This window comes from Sinocyclocheilus rhinocerous, unplaced genomic scaffold (genome assembly GCF_001515625.1).
Source record: "Sinocyclocheilus rhinocerous isolate Xijiao unplaced genomic scaffold, SAMN03320098_v1.1 scaffold719, whole genome shotgun sequence".
Classification (NCBI taxonomy): domain Eukaryota; kingdom Metazoa; phylum Chordata; class Actinopteri; order Cypriniformes; family Cyprinidae; genus Sinocyclocheilus; species Sinocyclocheilus rhinocerous.
Window position 1 is genome coordinate 4,435 of NW_015652300.1, and position 19,299 is coordinate 23,733.

General features: G+C 37.4%; 1 protein-coding gene across 1 annotated transcript in view; it reads left to right on the forward strand.

Annotated features, from left to right (window-relative positions):
- Nucleotides 1-945: 945 nt before the first annotated feature.
- The window catches only part of LOC107714542 (E3 ubiquitin-protein ligase rnf213-alpha-like), a gene marked incomplete at both ends in the record, with an annotated part of 59,140 nt that continues 40,786 nt past the window's right edge, over nucleotides 946-19,299 (forward strand). The window contains 11 exons of the mRNA XM_016520409.1: nucleotides 946-1,146; nucleotides 2,478-2,670; nucleotides 2,803-2,858; nucleotides 5,328-5,472; nucleotides 5,583-5,735; nucleotides 5,824-5,922; nucleotides 8,568-8,690; nucleotides 16,939-17,103; nucleotides 17,190-18,459; nucleotides 18,601-18,776; nucleotides 18,878-19,027. Coding sequence (XP_016375895.1) covers nucleotides 946-1,146; nucleotides 2,478-2,670; nucleotides 2,803-2,858; nucleotides 5,328-5,472; nucleotides 5,583-5,735; nucleotides 5,824-5,922; nucleotides 8,568-8,690; nucleotides 16,939-17,103; nucleotides 17,190-18,459; nucleotides 18,601-18,776; nucleotides 18,878-19,027 — 2,731 coding nt within the window. The remainder of the gene's footprint in view (nucleotides 1,147-2,477; nucleotides 2,671-2,802; nucleotides 2,859-5,327; nucleotides 5,473-5,582; nucleotides 5,736-5,823; nucleotides 5,923-8,567; nucleotides 8,691-16,938; nucleotides 17,104-17,189; nucleotides 18,460-18,600; nucleotides 18,777-18,877; nucleotides 19,028-19,299) is intronic.

Sequence of the window (19,299 nt, forward strand, 5' to 3'; positions counted from 1 at the left end):
TTCAGTGAAGCACGGTTCTGTGATCAGCAGTAAATCTCCATCCAAAGGCCAGAGGGCGCTCTCGCGCTGAAACTCCAAATACGCCTCGGAGAAGTGACTAAGAACGTGACTAATAAACACACGACTATGACAATACATGGTTTATCTGAGTTCTTATTATTATAATTTTCATTCAAATAAAGTATATTTATAATGCAATGCCTTTATCACTGCTTAAATACTATGAAATATGTTGCGTGCCTTATTCTGTGTAAGAAGCCACATCATCTCACAGAAGGATTTATTTCAAACACTCGACTGACGTTATGAAGTGAGTTTGGAGTAAAAATATGTTATTAAATGTGGTATTTTCACATGCTTTCAGATGGAGCAGCATTTACTTCACAGAGCCGTAGTTCACTGAGAGGCTATGCAAACAGCTGTCATTATCGCAAACGATTTCTTCGATTTCCTAATCGCGCAATAAAATCGTCTGCGATTTTTTTTGCGTAACTTGTCAGTGAACTACGGCTCTGTGTAGTACATTCTGCTCCATCTGAAAGCACGTGATGATGATTTACTGCTGATTACAGAACCGGCTTTACTAACAAAATGCGCACGACAATCACATTCGATTAATCGTGCAGCCCTAGTTTGTATCTTCGTTGTCGTTTGGTTGTGAAAGAGTGTCGCACCAGAGAGAGATATTCTGAGTGTAGTGAATCTGTTGAGTGTTTGTTATTGTAAGATCAAATTCTGAATCTCCTGTTTATCTGAACATTGCCTGTTTTGACTATGATTTGGATTCTGATTCTGCTTTCCGATCCACCGGTTCACATCTAGAGAGTGAGGAAAGGGTCAATTGCATGAGTCTCACGCTGAATGCGTGAGAGTTGGCAGCCCTGCTGAAGTCCAGCTTTTTTGGAGAAGAGGTCTTGATAGTTTTGATTCCCTCTTCAGCTTCAGCTTGTCTGACATGGTGGAGGTGCTGATCAACAGGGTGAGAACAGAGCACACGTCCAATTGGATCATCGTCATTCCACTGCTACACCTTCTCAAAGGCACTTCAGAACCATTTCAGCCAGTGCTTAATCAAGTCAATGCACAATATGAGAAGTGCTGGGTTGGCCTGCAGGGACTCAAATTGGAGTATGTAAAAAATCGAAGGTATGAAATAATCTATGTAATAAACAGTTTCCAAATGTTCTTCTGGGGCCGGTTGCACCAGCTGGACGTGCACCCAGTTGTAAGACTAGGCTGGACGTAAAATGCGCTTTAAGTCGTGTGTAGAATTTATACCCGTTGCACCATCTCGGCGTAGTGCTACGTCTGAGACTAAATCTTACGCCTAGTCAGAGGTAGGTGTAAAGTGAAAAGTCATGATTTACTCTGACATTATTCGTTTTTAGGATTCATGTCTGTTAGTTAATTATTACTGCAGACGTGAACTGTAATGTTTATGGTCTTTTCGGGCAGGATAAGCGATATTAATCGCAAAGCTCGGTGTAGACAGCCTACCACACTGTCGACAGTAATTGAATACAAAATATATTGCTGTACAGCATGTTATAATTATGCAGTAAAATATTGCATATGAACTAGGATTATTAAAAGAAACTCAACCATTTGACATTTTGCTTAGAACGACAATGCTTGGAAATATTTCACGTCTTTATCCATTCAGTATTTGTAGCGTGCCCGCCATCTAATAATCGCAATAAGTTTTGTGCTTTGTTACTTTTAATCAGAAATAAATGATCAGCTTTCAAATTCTGTCAATTTTATCACAAAACACAAACTATAAACGTGTTTTTTCAGCCACAGAAAGACGCCAGCAAACCACAAGTCACGTAAAGTCACAATTACCTCAGGAAAGACATTCACGAGTTCACACTAACATATAATGTGATTAAGCAATTAGTAGCATATTTGGCGTGCTGTCCAGAAATAACTCTAGAGAGAAGCATTGTATTACATTTATTATATTTTACTTAACCTTGATGAAATCTGTCATGGGAATGCAGGGAGACTTCAGATATAAAAACGCGGACTTGTTAGGAAATGTTTACTCAATTAAATCATGGTGCAGTGGCTTCACTTGTTATGATGTCTTGAGCAATTCAGTTCTATAGGCCTATTAGTAGTTAGTTGTAGCCATTGCGGCGTGAACGTCGTCTCCGCTATATCTATAACTGCGGGAGAATGTGTCGGCGTGGATGTGCATTGTCTACGCCGGGCGTAGTTGCGCCTGATCGTAGTTTCAGTTGGTGCAACAAGTGTAAATGTTTATCGTAAAGCTGGACTTTGCAAAGCCCCGCGTAGGGCTTACACCCAGCTTTTTTTTACGTCTAGCTGGTGCAACCGGCCCCTGGGGTTTTAATTTTAAATTTTCTTGTAGCTATCATCAAACCTTTGAACCCACCTTTTCAGTTTAAAGTAACATGAAAAATGTTTTTTTCTGATTTTTGACTTGTCATTGTTTAATCCCTCTATTTTAGGGCAATGTTGGATCTCATGAAGGCACATGCACACTTGGTGGAGGTGGACAGACTGCTGGCGCGGTCTTGGATGTACTTGATGACTTTAGATGAGTTGGTCGAGTGTGACTCCTTCATCCATGCAGAGCTCCTGGACATCCTGCAGCTTTTCACCATGAAATGCCCCAAAGAAATCTCAAACAGCACTTCAACAGTGAGTGTCAAGCTATCAGAAGAAAAAAATCATACATATATTTAAATTGGAACAAATTAAATTACCATGTAATATAACTTAGAAAAATATAGCAGTCTGAACCCTGTATATTTGACTGTTATGTTATCCCAGAGCGTTTTGAAGATTCTGGAACACATTCAGCTTCACTTGCTTGAACAAAGATACAGGTAAAGTTCTTTTACTAAAATCAAAATAATATTTTGTTTATTTGTTGCTTGCCAAAATATTTTAGCCAAACCGTGACCCCCGTGTGAATGAGTATGCATTATGAAATGATAAGCAATTCAGATGATAGCTGTGTTTTTGTCACATAACATGATTAGGTAGACCCAATAAATGAGTCAATGTACGTTCCAATTTTTTTTTTTAGTTAACTCACACCCACACCCAGTGGAGGAGAATAAAAATAAATAAATAAAAAAAACATTTACATTTTGGGCAAAAGAGGTTTCCGCCCAACAGCGATGATATGTAAATCTGTTTTATCATCACTAACAACATAAAGCTACCTATGACCTTGTGTTCCTACCTGACTTTAGCTCAAGTTTCCTATTAAATGTGAATTAGAGGTCGACTGATAATGGATTTTGCCGATACCGATAGCTAGGTTAGACCACAATGGCCGATACCGATTAATTAACTGATTGTTTTAAAATTGATACTGAACAAAAACTAAAATAGTGCTTTATTAACAAAAACAGTACTGAACCATACTAGTAGTAGTAGTAAAAAAAAAATAAAAATAAAATTATAGTAAATGTTGAAATTAACGCACTCTAACAAGGAACAATACTTACACAGCTTTCATTAATCTTAATGCTACAAATGGACTCTTATTTTAAAGTGTTACCATTTCATTTCAACTGTCATGCTTAAAGATGCACATCTTTAAATATATACACAAAGGCTATAGCATTAAAATTATATACATATGGATATTGTATGTATACTCTCAGACTTGAACTGCTTCTATTCTTGAACACTTGATGATTATCTAATCAAAATAAAAGCGCAGCGCTGAGTCAAGGAGAACTCAACGGTATCACACACACTCCGGATGCGTTGCGTTCAACTCGAGCAGTGGTCTAAAACAGTTTATTTAATCACCAAACGGACACAAGTTTACTTCAAGAATGATCAATGAGGCATAGATGAGTTTGATGTTCGGTGTTTAAAAAATGGAGCAAACAGAAAGAGAAAGCACGACCTATATTATAGCTCTATAAATGAAGCACACAGACTTTATTAGAGCCACAGAAAGACAAACGTTTTGCTGAAAATGCACAATACACAATTCATTATGTACATTAACAACGATTCGGGACCAATATAATGTAATTTAAAGGAAAACTATGTGAATGGCGCTCTGTGGCGCGGCAGGATTTTCTGTCGGCTGCATTTAAATCCGCGTCTGAAGTTTCCCGCTCTGTTCAGCGTGCAGTATCACGTGTCTAAACAAATAGCACGTGCTGTCAGTGATTTCAACCACTAGAGTACGCTCTCGCACTGTGTAATGAGTATGATGACAGCAGACCCTTCTCAGCCGCTCCAGCGATGGACGCAACCCAGAAAACTATCGGCATGGATTTTTGTCGATAACCGATAGTTCCAGCAATCAACTATCGGTGCCGATTAATCGGCAAAACCGATACATCAGTCGACCTCTAATGTGAATACTACTTTTAATATAATATCCAGTTTAATATGCCATTTGAAGCAATGCATGTTTGTGCAATTTTGCTATATTTTAGTGTTTAGTGGTATGCCGTGGAATTTTATACCTATTAAAACTGCGCCGTGGTGCAAAAAAAAAAAAAGGGGTTTGGAAGCAATGAGGAAGCAAGGTTTAATATTTAAGAAATATTACAAATGCTCAAAAGAGTGTGAAAGAATGACAAGCAATAATCACTCACCTTTGGATAGAAAAAAAAACATATGTACAATCAGCAGGAGCCAGAAAAGACCTACTACAAGTTACATCTGTGCATTTAGAAGAAGAACAGAAGTGTGCCTCTACCCTTCACCAATCCATACCAGCAGAGTTACGCCAAATATGAATTTTATTAATATTAGCTGCCCAGTAATACAACATGAAATTGGGCAGAGCTAATCACCCATATTTTGTTTCCCTTCGAAATAGCTCCATCTAACAATTAAAAAAGGATCAGAACAAGACAAACACATAAACTTACACATTACAAAACAGCAAAATATGACAAAAACTAGCCCTATGTTGCATGTTTTAATTCATTGAGTGGTGTCCAGTTATCATCTTTTAGGTGAAAACTGTTTTATTGCAATTTTTTCCAATACTGGGTAAAATGGCAAACTCTGGTTGAAGTTACTTCCAGTCAGTGTTAGAATTTAACAAAGGCTTGGGGCAAAGATAAAGATAAAATATAAGTTCAAGTTGATTCCAATATCATCAGGTATACTGTATATGATGAAAAGGCCACTTCCTTTTCATTGGCATGAATATGCAAAAACATTTTCTCAAGAGGGTTTCTAGATGATATGTGCTAAATTTTGTGATATTAAATTATATTAAAATAATATCAGGACCCCTAATACAAAATAAAAAAAAACAATAGCCCTATCAATATGCACTGGTTAACATGCTTTCATTATTGTTGTAGCTGTCTAAATGAGGATTATGGCATTCAGTGCATTCAAGCAGCTTGCAAACTTCTAGAGATGATCTGCAAAAGAGTCAGTCATGCGTTTACTGATATTCCTGTTGCTTGCATGAACCTTGTGGCTGCTGTGTCAGGATTTACCCAGGTATTCCATTCTGAAATCATAATATCTTTGTTTCAAATAATAACTGATTAAAGCCATTAGATGTTCAGACGACAATGACCCAATATGCCTGGCATTTGTTCAACCCAAAGACAACACAACAAACAGACACTTTCTCTGAGAAGACTTGTGAGTTACTCCGTTATGCCAAACAAACTGTCAGAAGATGGATTGGACAAACTTTTCAAGGCAGACTTATAAACACAAGTTATCAAACGGCTGCCAACTTCACTAGAGAGATTGAGGTATGCAGTACAAGTATGTTTATTTAAACTGACCATCATCTATATCTGTATACTTTATTATAATAATTTGGTTTGTTCTGCTTTACAGATGTGGAATAACATTGTATCCATTCAATTCATGAGTAAGGACTTTACTAAAGAATGGAGAGAGACTTTTACACAGGACTTTGAGGGAAAGTATCAAAAGGTATTGATAACAAAATTCCAGAGTATGTCTCAAAATGTTAATAATCAAGTTCCATGACTTTTGGTTCAGTTAACATTGTTTAGTATCTACGTTCCTCTATTCTGTGCCTGGAATACTGCGCTAATGACTCTTTTTAATGAGTCAGGCAAAAAAAAAAACATATATATACGTATATATATATATTAATAATAAAATGACATATAAATATTTATCAGTTTGTATACGCAAGGCTTGTCAGATGTAAATCAATATAATTATTGATATTAAAATATTAATCTTCTCCTGTTTAGTATTATACAGTGACCAGTATTGATTTTGATATTTTCTTTTGCACATTTCAAATGCTGTTTATTTTCAAATGCACTCTATTTAGTATATAGGACTGATTATTAGGGATGGGGTGCTACCTCAAAATTACAAACAGAATCAAACCTTAAATTTGTTAAGAACCTGGAATTGTTATTTGGTTCAAAAGCTAAACAGGAATTGTTAAATTCCCATCCAGGGCTGTAGCTGGGGCCCCCGGTGCATATTGTACCCTATTTGAAATAATGCGTTTAACCCTAAAAAGGGCAAAACCATAAAGAGACATCAGAAAATGTTTTCTTTCAAAACTTGACTCTTGTTTATAAATGCTTGATACAACATGGTTTGGAATACAGACCAAAGGTTGGTCTCTTTGTAAAGAAGACACATAGCAGATTATTGCTGAAGTGAAAGCTTTTAAACTAAGTATTAAAAAATGTTATCGAAGTTTAAGTTTACAGTAAAGATAATGTAGTATACTATTTTATTATTTTAAATAAATATTTTATAAAATGTTGCACTCTAAATTGCTATAAAATCAAAGCCATATGTCTAATCAAGTTATGTTCCAAATTTGAAGCTGATATCACAAAATTGTGCTTCCTGTGAGATTTTGTTTGGACACTATGCCAAAAATAACCACTGGGTGGCACCCAAACTCTATTGATTATTATTTTTTAAAATGCAGTTTTCTGTCACAAATCAATCATTTCGATTACAAAACAGTTACCAAATATGGAACCGTGACTGTCAAACCTTTCCAACAATATGTGTTTTGTCAAGATTACAAGAGATTTGGTTTTCTTGAACAGAAAGCCACAAAATCACAGATTCTAAATATACAGTATGTTTTTATATCTTAATTTATACCCCTAAAAGGGTGATGTATCCCCTGAGATACAAACATTTAGAGACAGATTACGAAAAATGTAAGCATTTAATTCATAAAATTTCAATGTAATCCTAATGCTGAACAACAGCTTTTTAAGCCTTCCAACATGTGTAAATATGAAGTGAAGTGACGTTTGGCGACCCATACTCAGAATTTGTGCTCTGCATTTAACCCATCCAAGTGCACACACACACCAGGAGCAGTGGGCAGTTATATTGCTGCGGCGCCCAGGGAGCAGTGGGGGGTTCAGTGCCTTGCTCAAGGGTCTCACCTCAGTCATGGTATTGAAGGTGGAAGAGAGTACTGGTTATTCACTCCCCCCAACTTACAATCCCTGCCAGACCTGAGACTCGAACCCGCAACTTTTTGGGTTACAAGTCCGACTCTAACCATTAGGCCACGACTGCCCATATGTGAACTAGATCAACTTTTATTGGAGGGTGAGTAAATTTCCCACTAGAGACGGCCATGCAGTTTTAAATGCTTCCTGTGAGCTAAACAAAGAATGTAGAAACAAAGTCACCAATCTAAATATTCAACAATAAATATACAACAAACACCCTTTCAAAATGAAACCAAGAAATAAGACCTACACTTTCACTGATTCTCCCCACAGCTTCTCAAACGTTTGTATCCCTCAGTATATGTCCCACATTTTAGGGTTAAATAGCATAAATAGAACAAATATGCAAAATAGCTTTGCATAGTCTTCTTCACTGTATAAATTAAATATTGTTTAATCCTTAAAGTTATAGAGCAGTGATTTTCTCTCTCTTTTGTCTCGGAATGACATATAGGATACCGATAGCAGCTAGTAAATTAGGAGTGGTCACTGACAGTTTTCGAGGATACTCACCAAGATTTTGGCGTAATTTTGTATGTATTTGTCCATTCAAGCGCAATATGATGCAAAAAAAGAACTCATTGCGGTGTTCGCAGGCTGAGAGATGTAGCTCTCTGTGTGCACGCTGAATTAAGGTCATTTGCAGCATCTTGGGCTTGAATGGTTTTAAATTGCCAAGGCTTAACAACACGTGCAAATGACAAATTTGCAAATGATAAACTTTCAACTTGCAACACGTGTAAATGATAAAACCAACACTGAGGTCCCCTAGAATTGTCACCACCTTTCTCCTCACTAGTGACGGCCCTGTTCCCAACCCTAGTGTCTAGTCTGTTCTAGCTCAGCTCAGTGCATTTCTTTGTTGTTTAATAGAAGTTCATACAAGTGCCATCAAACCACAGGATTTTGCCTTCCAGTACATTTCAAATCTACTGAAATGATTGAGACAAAGCATCTTAAGAGATTTGCATCTGGTTGAACTGAAATAAATGTGACCTGAGACTTCCATTTAACAATGAAACATGTCAGTGAGGGCAGTTGTCCAGGTCAATGTTTGTTGTTCTGTATTTGTAAATATACAAAACAATTTTTTGCTCTTATTAGGAAGATCCTCTGGACCAAATCCAGGTTTATTGCTCAAAGGTTGAGGAACTTAATGTCTCCAAGCCTTTTTTGGTGGGTAGCGTGGAGAAGTGTGCTCTCCAGGCTGTTGCTGCAAAATGTCAGGTAAAGGTCTTTCACTTTGTTCTCACTGACAACATGAGTCATATAGCATTATACACACATACTGTACATTAGAACATTTAATAAAATGAGATTAGGTCCAAAACATAATCCAGTTTAAAGGTTTCTCCTTTTCGTTCTAGCAGAATTTAGTTTGAATTCAGCTTGAACTCTTGCATGGATGTTTTACCAGTCATTAATATCTCAGGTCATTTCTGACAAAAATTGTTCCGCAAATTGTCCAAATAATTTGAGATGTCAAACCTAGGAAACTGCAAATGATATTTAAAATAGCCTTGTAGTTACCAATGTTTACCTTTTTAGTCAGTTAAAGCAAAACATTAAAGGGATAGTTCACCCAAAAATGAAAATTCTGTCATTAATTACTCACTCTCACGTCGTTCCATCATCGGAACAGAAATTAAGATATTTCTGATGAAATCCGAGAGCCTTCTGACCCTCCATAGACAGCAAGGGAACTACCACGATCAATGCACAGAAACGTAGTAAGGACATCGTTAAAATGGTCCATGTGACATCAATGCGATTTCTTGTTTTATCGGTTTTTTGGAAAAAACGAAAAACGAAAATGGTGCTGTTTTCGCATGTTTCTGTTTTCAATTTTAAATAAAAAAACGCATTAACGCAACATACACGGACCTACACGGATTCACCTGTCCCTTAAAATACGGAATTGTCCCGTATTTAAAGGTAAAATGATGCGTCCCGTATCAAATCAATATGGGACACGATTTGTCCCGTATTTTACAAAGGCCAACACATATTTGAATAAACAAATAAGTGTTTTGCACTGTTTAGAATACTGATAGCAATTATAATTATATCACTTTCATAAGAAGTATTAGGGAAGCTCATTTGCACATGATTGCATTTTGGTGTCTTTGTTTCCATAGTGACGGCATCTCCAGAACATGTGCCATTAAAGCCCTTTCACACGAGCGCAGCATGCGCTAAACCTGCGCAGATTTAAATCATCTAGAGCTCACGTCCGCCCTTTGAACACAAGGCTTTCCAGATGTAGGGCTGAATGGGACCGTTATCAATGGGTCTGTCTTGTAACTATTGATGAATGCACAGTTTGCAGAGAAGCATTTCAGTTGCTCACAGTAAACTGTCTGAGGGATAGTTCACCCCTTTTGTCATTTGAAATTTTTGTCATAGTTTACACACTCACAAGTTGTTCCAAACCTGTAATAATTTCTTTCTTCTGTTGAACATAAAAGAAGATACTTTGAAGAATGTGGGTAACCAAACAGTTTCTGGTCCCCCAATGACTCTGATAGTATTTTTTTCTCTACTATAGATGTTACTGAGGACCAGAAGCTCTTTAGTTACGGTCCGTGTACGTTTTGATATTTCATTTCAAATTGAAAAACAAACTAAGCAGAAGCAAGAAAACGGTGTTTTTTTTTTTCATTTGTTCAAAAAAATCGAGAAAAAAAAACAAGATTTTGGTATATATATTTTTTTTTGGTAGAAAACGGATAAACAACTTCAAAATTCGTTCCCCCTTGTGGGCGGTCCTAACACGCCCCTTTCCGCAGATTGGTCAACCAAATCTGAGCCCGTGACGTCATCCTCAGTTCGTTTAGCAAAATAATAGTCCTCTGCTGCTGTACGGGGCCAGTCCTAGATCGGGCTTTCTTCTGTGCAACCTAATGCGTTTCACAGAAATTTTAATCGGCACCCAGCCTATTTTATTTAGCTGTGCGCGTAGTTAAATCTGTATGGTGAAGCTGCGCGCTACCCATAGACAGCGCAGAACGAATGAGAAACACAGATTAAAAAAAAAAAAATAGATGTAGAAGGGTCCCCCAGAATTTTTTTTAGTAAAAAATTATGACAAATCTGTTTAAGCTCACGCAGTTAGAATATGGTACATTTCGTTAATTCATTATTTACAGTCATACATGTGACTGAAGTCTGTTTTTAGGCTGTCAAAATGTAAATGCCTCTACTACAACATCTATAGACCGCTAAGCGCATACTACAATATCTATAGACCGCTAAGTGCATATCACATCGTTTATGCTGCTTGTTTTGTGCTCCTCCGGTGAAGCTAAGCGAAAAAAATGAGTCGGAAAAAGAAAGCTTCTTATGCTACTGACTTTTTTGACAGATAATTTTCTCTTTTTCTATCTTTCTACTATATTTATCCACTCCATGTCGGAGCTTTTGTATTTTACCTACATACATTGGAAACGTGCACTCATTTTTCATTATCACAATTTTTAACATTTTATACATTTACATTTAATCATTTAGCAGACGCTTTTATCCAAAGTGGTTTACAAATGAGTGCTGTGACTGTAATTATAACTGATCATTAATTAATTATTAGTCTGTATTTATGATTATTGCAAAGTCATCCAAATTGGCTCATGGCATCAAAACAAAATATCGAAAATAAATCAAAATGATCGTGCATGACATTCTTTGAAGTATACAGTATGCATACAGTCACACAAACTCATTTGTGAAGTCTCCACCAGGTGGCGCAAAAGGACAACTGGCACCATTACTCAGACTGGAATTTTCACTAGTAAATAAAGATTAAATAATCAAATAAATTGCTACTGAATTTGACCAGTGATGCCCTCCAGTGAGTTTATTTTCTACTTTTTTTTTTTTAGACATTTTAATGTATTTGCCTATAGCAACACATAACAACCCCCAGCCTCTTCAAAAAAAAATAAAAAATAAGTGGGGGACCCCTATAGGATTTACCTCAATTCGAGCACTGTTTTAGACAATACTCTCAGTTTTGGACATGGGATGGTCATTGCAAATAGCCTACTGTAAATGCAAATCGGCTAAGGGTGGATTTATTTTTACTGTACTAATCATTGCCGCGGGAATGTGGCATTTAGCCAGGATTTATGTTATGAGTGTGCACAGCCCTCGAGGCTTAACATGTTGTTAAATAACTAGATAGATAAATAACTAAATTACTGTTATTTAACAGCACAATTTTTTTTACAGTGATATGCATTACTTAGGTAAAATTTACAAACAAAGAGTCAATCAAATTTACTGTTAATCCCCAAGTAAACTTAACTTAAAATGTTCTATTTAAAGCTACTAATAATTATGTTTAGGCTTTTACTTAGCATTGTTTTGTAAATTAACTAGCCTATTCTGAGTGAAAATTGTTTCCAAGCTTTTTTCAAGTAAATCCTACTCCAAAATTTTTTCAGTGTAATTCTAAAGGTTTGTGCCGGTGTGTTCATCCATTCGCCGATTTTTATATAATAGGCCTAACATAAATAATGTAGCCTATAGTTGAGTTGGACAGCAGACAAGTGTCTGCTTCATACAGCACGAGCCGCAGCGCAAGATTGACCGAACCGGCTCCGGCGAACGCGCAGAACTTTTACTTTTTACTAAAGTAATAATGGACCACAAACTGAGCGTTCGTTTTAATGGGGGAAAAGTTTGTTTTAACGCGGATATAATCAGTCTTAGTCATTTTGTTCGTTTAGTTTAGCGAGTTTTAATGAACCAAGAACTAAGCATTCTTTGCCAGTGTTACATCCCAGGACGTATTTCTTATGTTTAATTCCCTGTTTACATCTGTGATGTATGTGGTTACCATTTATTTATTTATTTATTTGTTTGGTGCAATGTGGTTGTACTTTGTTTTCTTTACGGTAGTCAATGCAAAATCGCAAGGAGTTGTCTGACTTGGGAACAAGAAGGCAAGGAGAACGCCATGGACTTTGACTGGGTACAGCAAATCCATGTTGCAACAAGTAATCAACTTCATTTTTCATTAGTTGCCGTTTGTGTGGGTTTACACGGTATGGATGCTGCTTAATGGGTGGACATTCACCAACATCTATGTCATGACTTAAGACAGTGGTTTGGGAAGGAACATTGTGGAACAGTGCCGGATACATCCTGATCAGCTTAACAATACTACCATGCTGATCGTCAGGCAAATAGGAGAGGTACAACTCCAGATTGGATAAGAAAGCAGAGTTTGGCAATCTGCCACAAGAGATCTGAGCAGGGGAAAGGGGAAAATCCATAGTTTCTCATTTATTTGTGTTACAACGCGGGCATAGGTCATATGCCTATGTCTTATTCATTTTGTTAATAACGAATAATGTTAATAATATTTCGGTTAAAAGATTGGGGGAAGATGTAACCTAAAGATCAAACACAATCAAAATAAGAGCTACAGATGCTGGACGTCATCGACATCTTTTCTTGTTAAATGTGCGAGTGTATTTGGATAACACTGGTGTTGTCACAGGTTAATTAATCAGTGGGAAAATTTCCTCACCGGGACATTCTTAATGCTGGCTACATAAGTTACAGTTACATGATAGAGGCCAGCGTCGGCGCCTCAGGGGGGCCTCAGGGGGCCCGGCCCGGCCACCTGTGCCCCCTCACCTCTGGTGCCATCTCCAGAGTGGGCGCTCTGATTTTAGTCTGAGAGGCAGGCTACTGCCCTGGGAAGATCTCCCAGGCTGTTAAATACACGGATTAAAAGCGAAATGTTTTCATTTTGGTTCGTTCTTGGCAAAAATATTTTTTCGTTCAGGTTCCAGAGCGAAATAAGAATGGCAGAGCGTTTAGAAAGAATTCTAATAAACTTTTGCTAATATTCTTGAATCTTCAAACTGCTAACACTTTGCACTTTGCAGTTTCGAATTATGCCTTAGGCCTACTGTATGACCAAAAATGACCGAGTAGGGCCTATGTTTCTGCTGTTTGATCGTGCCGGCGCCTCAGGCGCACACTATGCTATATTCATTGCAAAAAGCGCACTGAGCGCAGCCGTTCACCGTGCCGTTCAGCGTGAGCACCGGTCCAGTGTGGCATATTTTTGCTCATTATGATTTTTCCATAGATACTGGAACGCGCGTGAACTACAAAACCTATTTTACCTAATAAATAGCTTCAAATGCATCGCGTAGGCCTATGGAAACATTTGGATTTGTGCCAAATGAGAGAGGTAGGATATGAGCCCAATTTTACCTTCGGTTTCGCTTTGTTTTGGCTTGTTTATAGCTAAGCCTGTATTATATACTGCAATTATATTTATCCATTAGTATAGATTAGTATAGTATACAGAGAGTCCCAATAAGACGCGATGGGTTAAATAAACTAAATAAGCGGACAAACGCGATTACAGTCAAGCGCAAACCAGTATTGAAATGTACAGGAAATAAGCAGCAGTCATAACCTTTTTTTTTTCTTCTTTTTTTGCTGAGTTTATTTATTGGGTATTAATTAATTAATCACTTGAATTTTTTTTCCTCAGCAGGGAAAATACTCTGTCATTTATAGTCATATGGTAAAATGTATATTTTCATTTGTGTACATTCAAAATGAATACAAAATGTCATGCTTTCGAAAAATAAAGAAAACAACAGAATGCGCTGCTGTAGTCTCCTTGAACATTTTTCTGGCACATGCCACAAACATGAACCAATACACAGCCAATACTTGACGTGCCTACTTTTAAAGGTCTACATTTAGATTATTTGATGTTAAGTGCATTATATAAGTCACTTTGGAATAAACCACAGCATGTATCATGATAAAATAACATGACTTTACAGTCTGGAAATACGGTAGGGTATAGCAAATTATTTCGCGGACCCCCTATCACTTTAAGAACCGCTGGCCTACACAGAATTTTTCTACCCCTGAACCAAAAACGAAAATTTAAGCTGAATTCTCGTTTTTTGTTTTTTGGGAAAAAAACGAAAAAACTAAAAAGGAGCCGTTTTCTCATTTTTCTACTTTCAATATTAAATCAAAAAACGAATGATCGAATGATACACTGATTCGATTGCACATTTGAATTCAATATTTCCTGTGCTGCTATTTTCATTTCATTTGATCTAGTTTCCTAGTTATGCAAGAGTGCTCTTGTCTCATCTGATTGCTGTGACCTTGACCTCTATTAGTCAAAATAAATGACAATATATGCCTCACTCTATTTTCATGAAGCAACATGGTTTCTAACAGAACAGATGCTAACCCTGAGTGAAGAATCCTTTATCCTCAAAAGGAAATATCCTCACTTTGAACCAAGGGTGAGAATGAGCGTTGACAGTTTTGACAAGGCTATATGGTCTCATTATACTGACCTAACATATCTTCTGAGGGGTTCCTCAAAATGGCACTGCTTTCAGAGTCGTCTTATGAGCGAACGTACTCGGTTACTAACGTAACCTCGGTTCCCTGAGATACGGAACTCGTACTGCGTCTGTTTAAGACGCTTGGGGAACCAGTACAATCCCGCCATGCTATGCTAGAGGAACGACTAATACTTGAACTTGCCTTAAGCACCCAAGGGGGCCCAGAGGGACCAAGTATTTTGCAGGGAAGGCCCGCAAAAGGCAGTAGGGCTAAACTCAGAGAGGTCGGCCCAGCCTTGTATCATCGTCCCGAAATAATTCAGTACAACCTCGGAACTCACTGAGGGCCAAGAGTGTACATGGAGGCAAACGCCAAGCACTGGTTGTCATATGACAGAGTGCCCTGCTATGCAGAAAGGACCCGCGCCTTTAAGGCCGGGATGTCCAGACTATAGAATCTGGCAAATGTGGACAGCGAGGCCCAGCCAGCCGCCGCACAAATTTCTGCAATGGACACACCAGGGTATGATTTCATTGAATAAACAAACAAAACATAGTCAAAACGTGGCGCAGGTGTTTTGATATGAAATTATCTCTGAAGGGAACCGCCTGCCCTCAGAAGTTTTGATGGCATTTTCATTTCATCTTGCCTACGTGTAATGTCTGATAATGTAGCGTTAACGAGCACAGTTCTGCTTTTTGTACAGTCGTTACCGGGCAAACAGTTGTTGTTCCGTTCCAAATGTGCCACCTGCTGGCAACCTGCTGGCAATTTGCTATTTTTGTTCAGAACAAATAAAAGGTGCCTTCAATAATCCAAACGATTAACAAAGCAAGATGTGTGTGTGTTTTAAATTAAGATAATAATTTATACTTTTGACTAATCCCTTTTCTTAAAAAATTGTTTAAAGGCTAAAATGTGAGGTTTATTACTATATAAAACGTATATTTTATATAAAACTTTTTTTACAGTCATTTGATGGTACCAGTCATTAATATGTTACCATCATAGACATTGCCCTACCCCACTCATACAGTATTCATTTTATTTGTGCAGGTCTTAAAAAGCCTTACATTTTATTTTTAAAATCCTGCAGATACCCTGTCAATTCTTTCTTTTTACAAATTTTGTAATTTATATCCTGTATGTTGGCTATTTATATTAGGCAATGCAATCCAGACAGGTGGTTTTTAATAGAACAATAACATCTGATTTAAAGTGAAGAACGTGAAGTATGTATGGAAACATGTGTTTTACCACAGTGGTAAAGTGCTGGAAAAGCTTGAAAATGCACCTTGAAAGTGCTTGAAAAGTTTTTAAAAAAATTTTACTTCAAAAGTCCAAAAGAAGTCCAATAAAGCGCATCCATCCATAATAAAAAGTGCCTCACATGGCTCCGGGGGGTAAATAAAGGTGTCCTGTAGCGAATAAATGCATTTTTGTATGAAAAATGTCTATATTTAAAACATTATAAACACTTTTCTCTAACTGCGGCTAACTGTTGTGCGCGGAAGCCGTTCCGGGCAGATGACATAGGACGTATGCGTCGTGAATGCACCGGTGAGAAATGACGAACACGGAAACGCAGAGGACAGAGCAAAACAAAACACCGGTCATGAATTAGAAGTGCAAAACGAGGATTTGTAAAGAAAAATGTCGGAGGATTTCGATATAAGCCAAGAGGAGACTGTTTTTTTAAACAAGTACATTATCGCCTAAAAAAACTCTTAAAACTACATTCCGGTTGAAGCTCTGTTATCACTTGAATATTACACTCTTCTCAGTCAGACTAATTTGTCAACTTGTTTGTTGAAATACATGCTATTTTATTAGCAAATTATTAAATGTAAATTTTAAACATTTTTAATTGTAACAGATATTTAAGCATACAAATATTTTGTAAATCCATGTATTGAACTGGTTACCACTTTTAATTCTCTGATGCAAAGTAAACCACCTTTATGTTATGATAATATAGCATTTGATTCAATTATATAAATAATGCTTATACATAAAACAATAATACATTAGTACAATGCATATTTTTAGTTCTGTCAATTCTGTTAAAATACTATATTTGATGCAGATAATACTTTGGAAATATCAACCCTTGAATATTGCTTTTTTTCAGTTGTGCTTGGAAGATATTCTGAAGTTACATATTATGGAAGAGCACGATGAGGGCTGTGAGACACGCGTTTATTCTTTTGAAGACCTCAGGGAACTTCAGAATAAATTAATGCTAATGTCGGGCAAAGGAGATCAGGGCCAGCGTGAAGTCAATCGATTTACAGAGGTGACTTTACAACTTTTATCTTTTTTATTCCGCTGTCTTTCACCATGGTTGTTGTAATTATACCTGAACTTCTTTCCTGTTTCCAGGTCTTTGCCAGTGTACAGAGGTTGGCCTGTGCATTTATTGATTTGTTTGTTGCTGGAAATCCATTATTCAGACACTGGAAGGCAAAGGTCAACTGTAATAGTAAAGAAGAATGCATCATTATGCACCTCGATTTAGGAAGTGTTGTTAGTGTCATGATTGAAGGTGAAGTCACAGAACAGTTGCCGGAAGTCTGTAAGAAAATGGAGAGCTGCCTATGCTTCTGGAAAGATTTTATGGACAAGCAGAGATCTCAGCATTATTTCCTAAACTATTACACTGCAGAACAGGTAGTCTACCTGTGCCATCAGCTCACCCAGAGCAATGTGGCAACAATGGAAGATCAAGTTCTTATGATGCTCTCCTTTATCAAACCTAATTGCACCACTTCAGATTTGAGACAGGCTTGGCACAGGCTTCAGTATGAAGTAATTAAGAAGGTTCCTGAGCAAAATGATGACTTAGACTTTCAAACTTTCATGGAAGTATCCAGTATGATGGAGAATGTGAGTATTGAGGAGCCATGCCTATTGTTTGATGACTTGACAAGCCAGTTGGGGGATGCTATTGGGTCAAAAAAGCTAGATGTGATTTGGAATGCTTACATGCGGAACATGAACAATTTTCTGCCAGACTCCCTTGATGTCAGAAATCTTGGATATCTACTTAAAATTTTGGCCAACAGCCCCAGCGAACACGAGGGTGATTCCTCACAGGATGAGAGAACACAGTACATTCAGAGAGAACTTCCAAATGGAATGGCTACTCGAAGACCAAATCTAATCATCTGCCCTCCTGAAGAAATTCTGATATCTTGCATTTCAATTTACATGAGCAGCAAGGGTCAGCCTCTACCAACCTATGATGAAGTACTCCTCTGTAGTGCTTTCACTTCTTATGAAGAAGTGGAACTTTTCCTCAGGCGCTGTCTCTCTGCTGGCTACAGGGGAAAGAAGATATACACAATGCTCTATGTGGACCAACTTACCTATGAAGTCAGCTACAAAGTGGAACAATTTTTTCAGCATCAAAGTGCACAGAGCAGAAATGATTACAGACTTGTGTTGGTCTGCAGCTCTAACAGAGAACATGCATACCTTCCTTCAGCTTTTAGTCAATTTAGATTGCACTTGATTCCCCAAGAACCAATTGTCAGTATTCAGCAATACCTTGTTAGGCATTTTACAGTACCAGCTGACATATCCAGTGCTGCTGCTGTATTCAAAGACAGACAGTGTGTGGGAGTTGTATCCTCAGAAAGATCAGGAGTTGGTGAGTATATATTCAAGTAATGGATTTAAATTGGCTAGTTTTCAGAATTTGTGTCCGCTAAATAAATTACCCTATTTGTGATTATAATTATTTTTGCTAAAAGTGTAAGATGCTAAATTACATCTGTGTGGTGCATTCTAGGAAAATCACTTTACATTAAACGAATGTATGAGAATTTGAAGATCACCAAGAAGCCTTCACAGCTGAAGTGCATCAGGTTAATTGAGCCAAGAGTTGATGAAAATGTCATCCTTCAGTCCTTGCTCAACAGCCCCAAGAAAAAGCTTTCAGTCTATCATTTAGATGTCACCACCATGGTAGCTACCTGATTTAGATTTTTTCATTTATTTTTTTTTATTTTATTTGGAAATAGAAAGAAATGTTGATGCTGTTTTCAGTGTTGTTTATATACTTACAGGTAAAGAAAGGACTTCATGAATTTCTGTTCAGGCTGCTGATCCTTGGATACCTTATGGACTCAGAAGGAAACATGTGGAAAAGCAGTAATAAGCACTTGTATGTCATCGAGATACTAAGACCTGGGACATCCCGAAATGATCGAAGAGCTGTAAGTTAACTCATTAAATCACTTAGGTAGAGGTCGACCGGTATGGGTTTTTCACTGGCCGATGCTGATGCCGATATTTAGAAATCAGGGCAGCCGATGGCCGATATATGATGCCGATTTTTTTGTCCGATAAGTTTGGCCGATTTTCTTTTTTTTTTTCCCATTCATCTCATAAAAGTGAGTTTGAGCAAATGATTATTGCAGGGTACAAGATAGTAATGGTGGTAGTAGCCCAATTTAGAGTAATAATAATACATGGCTCAAAACTTAAG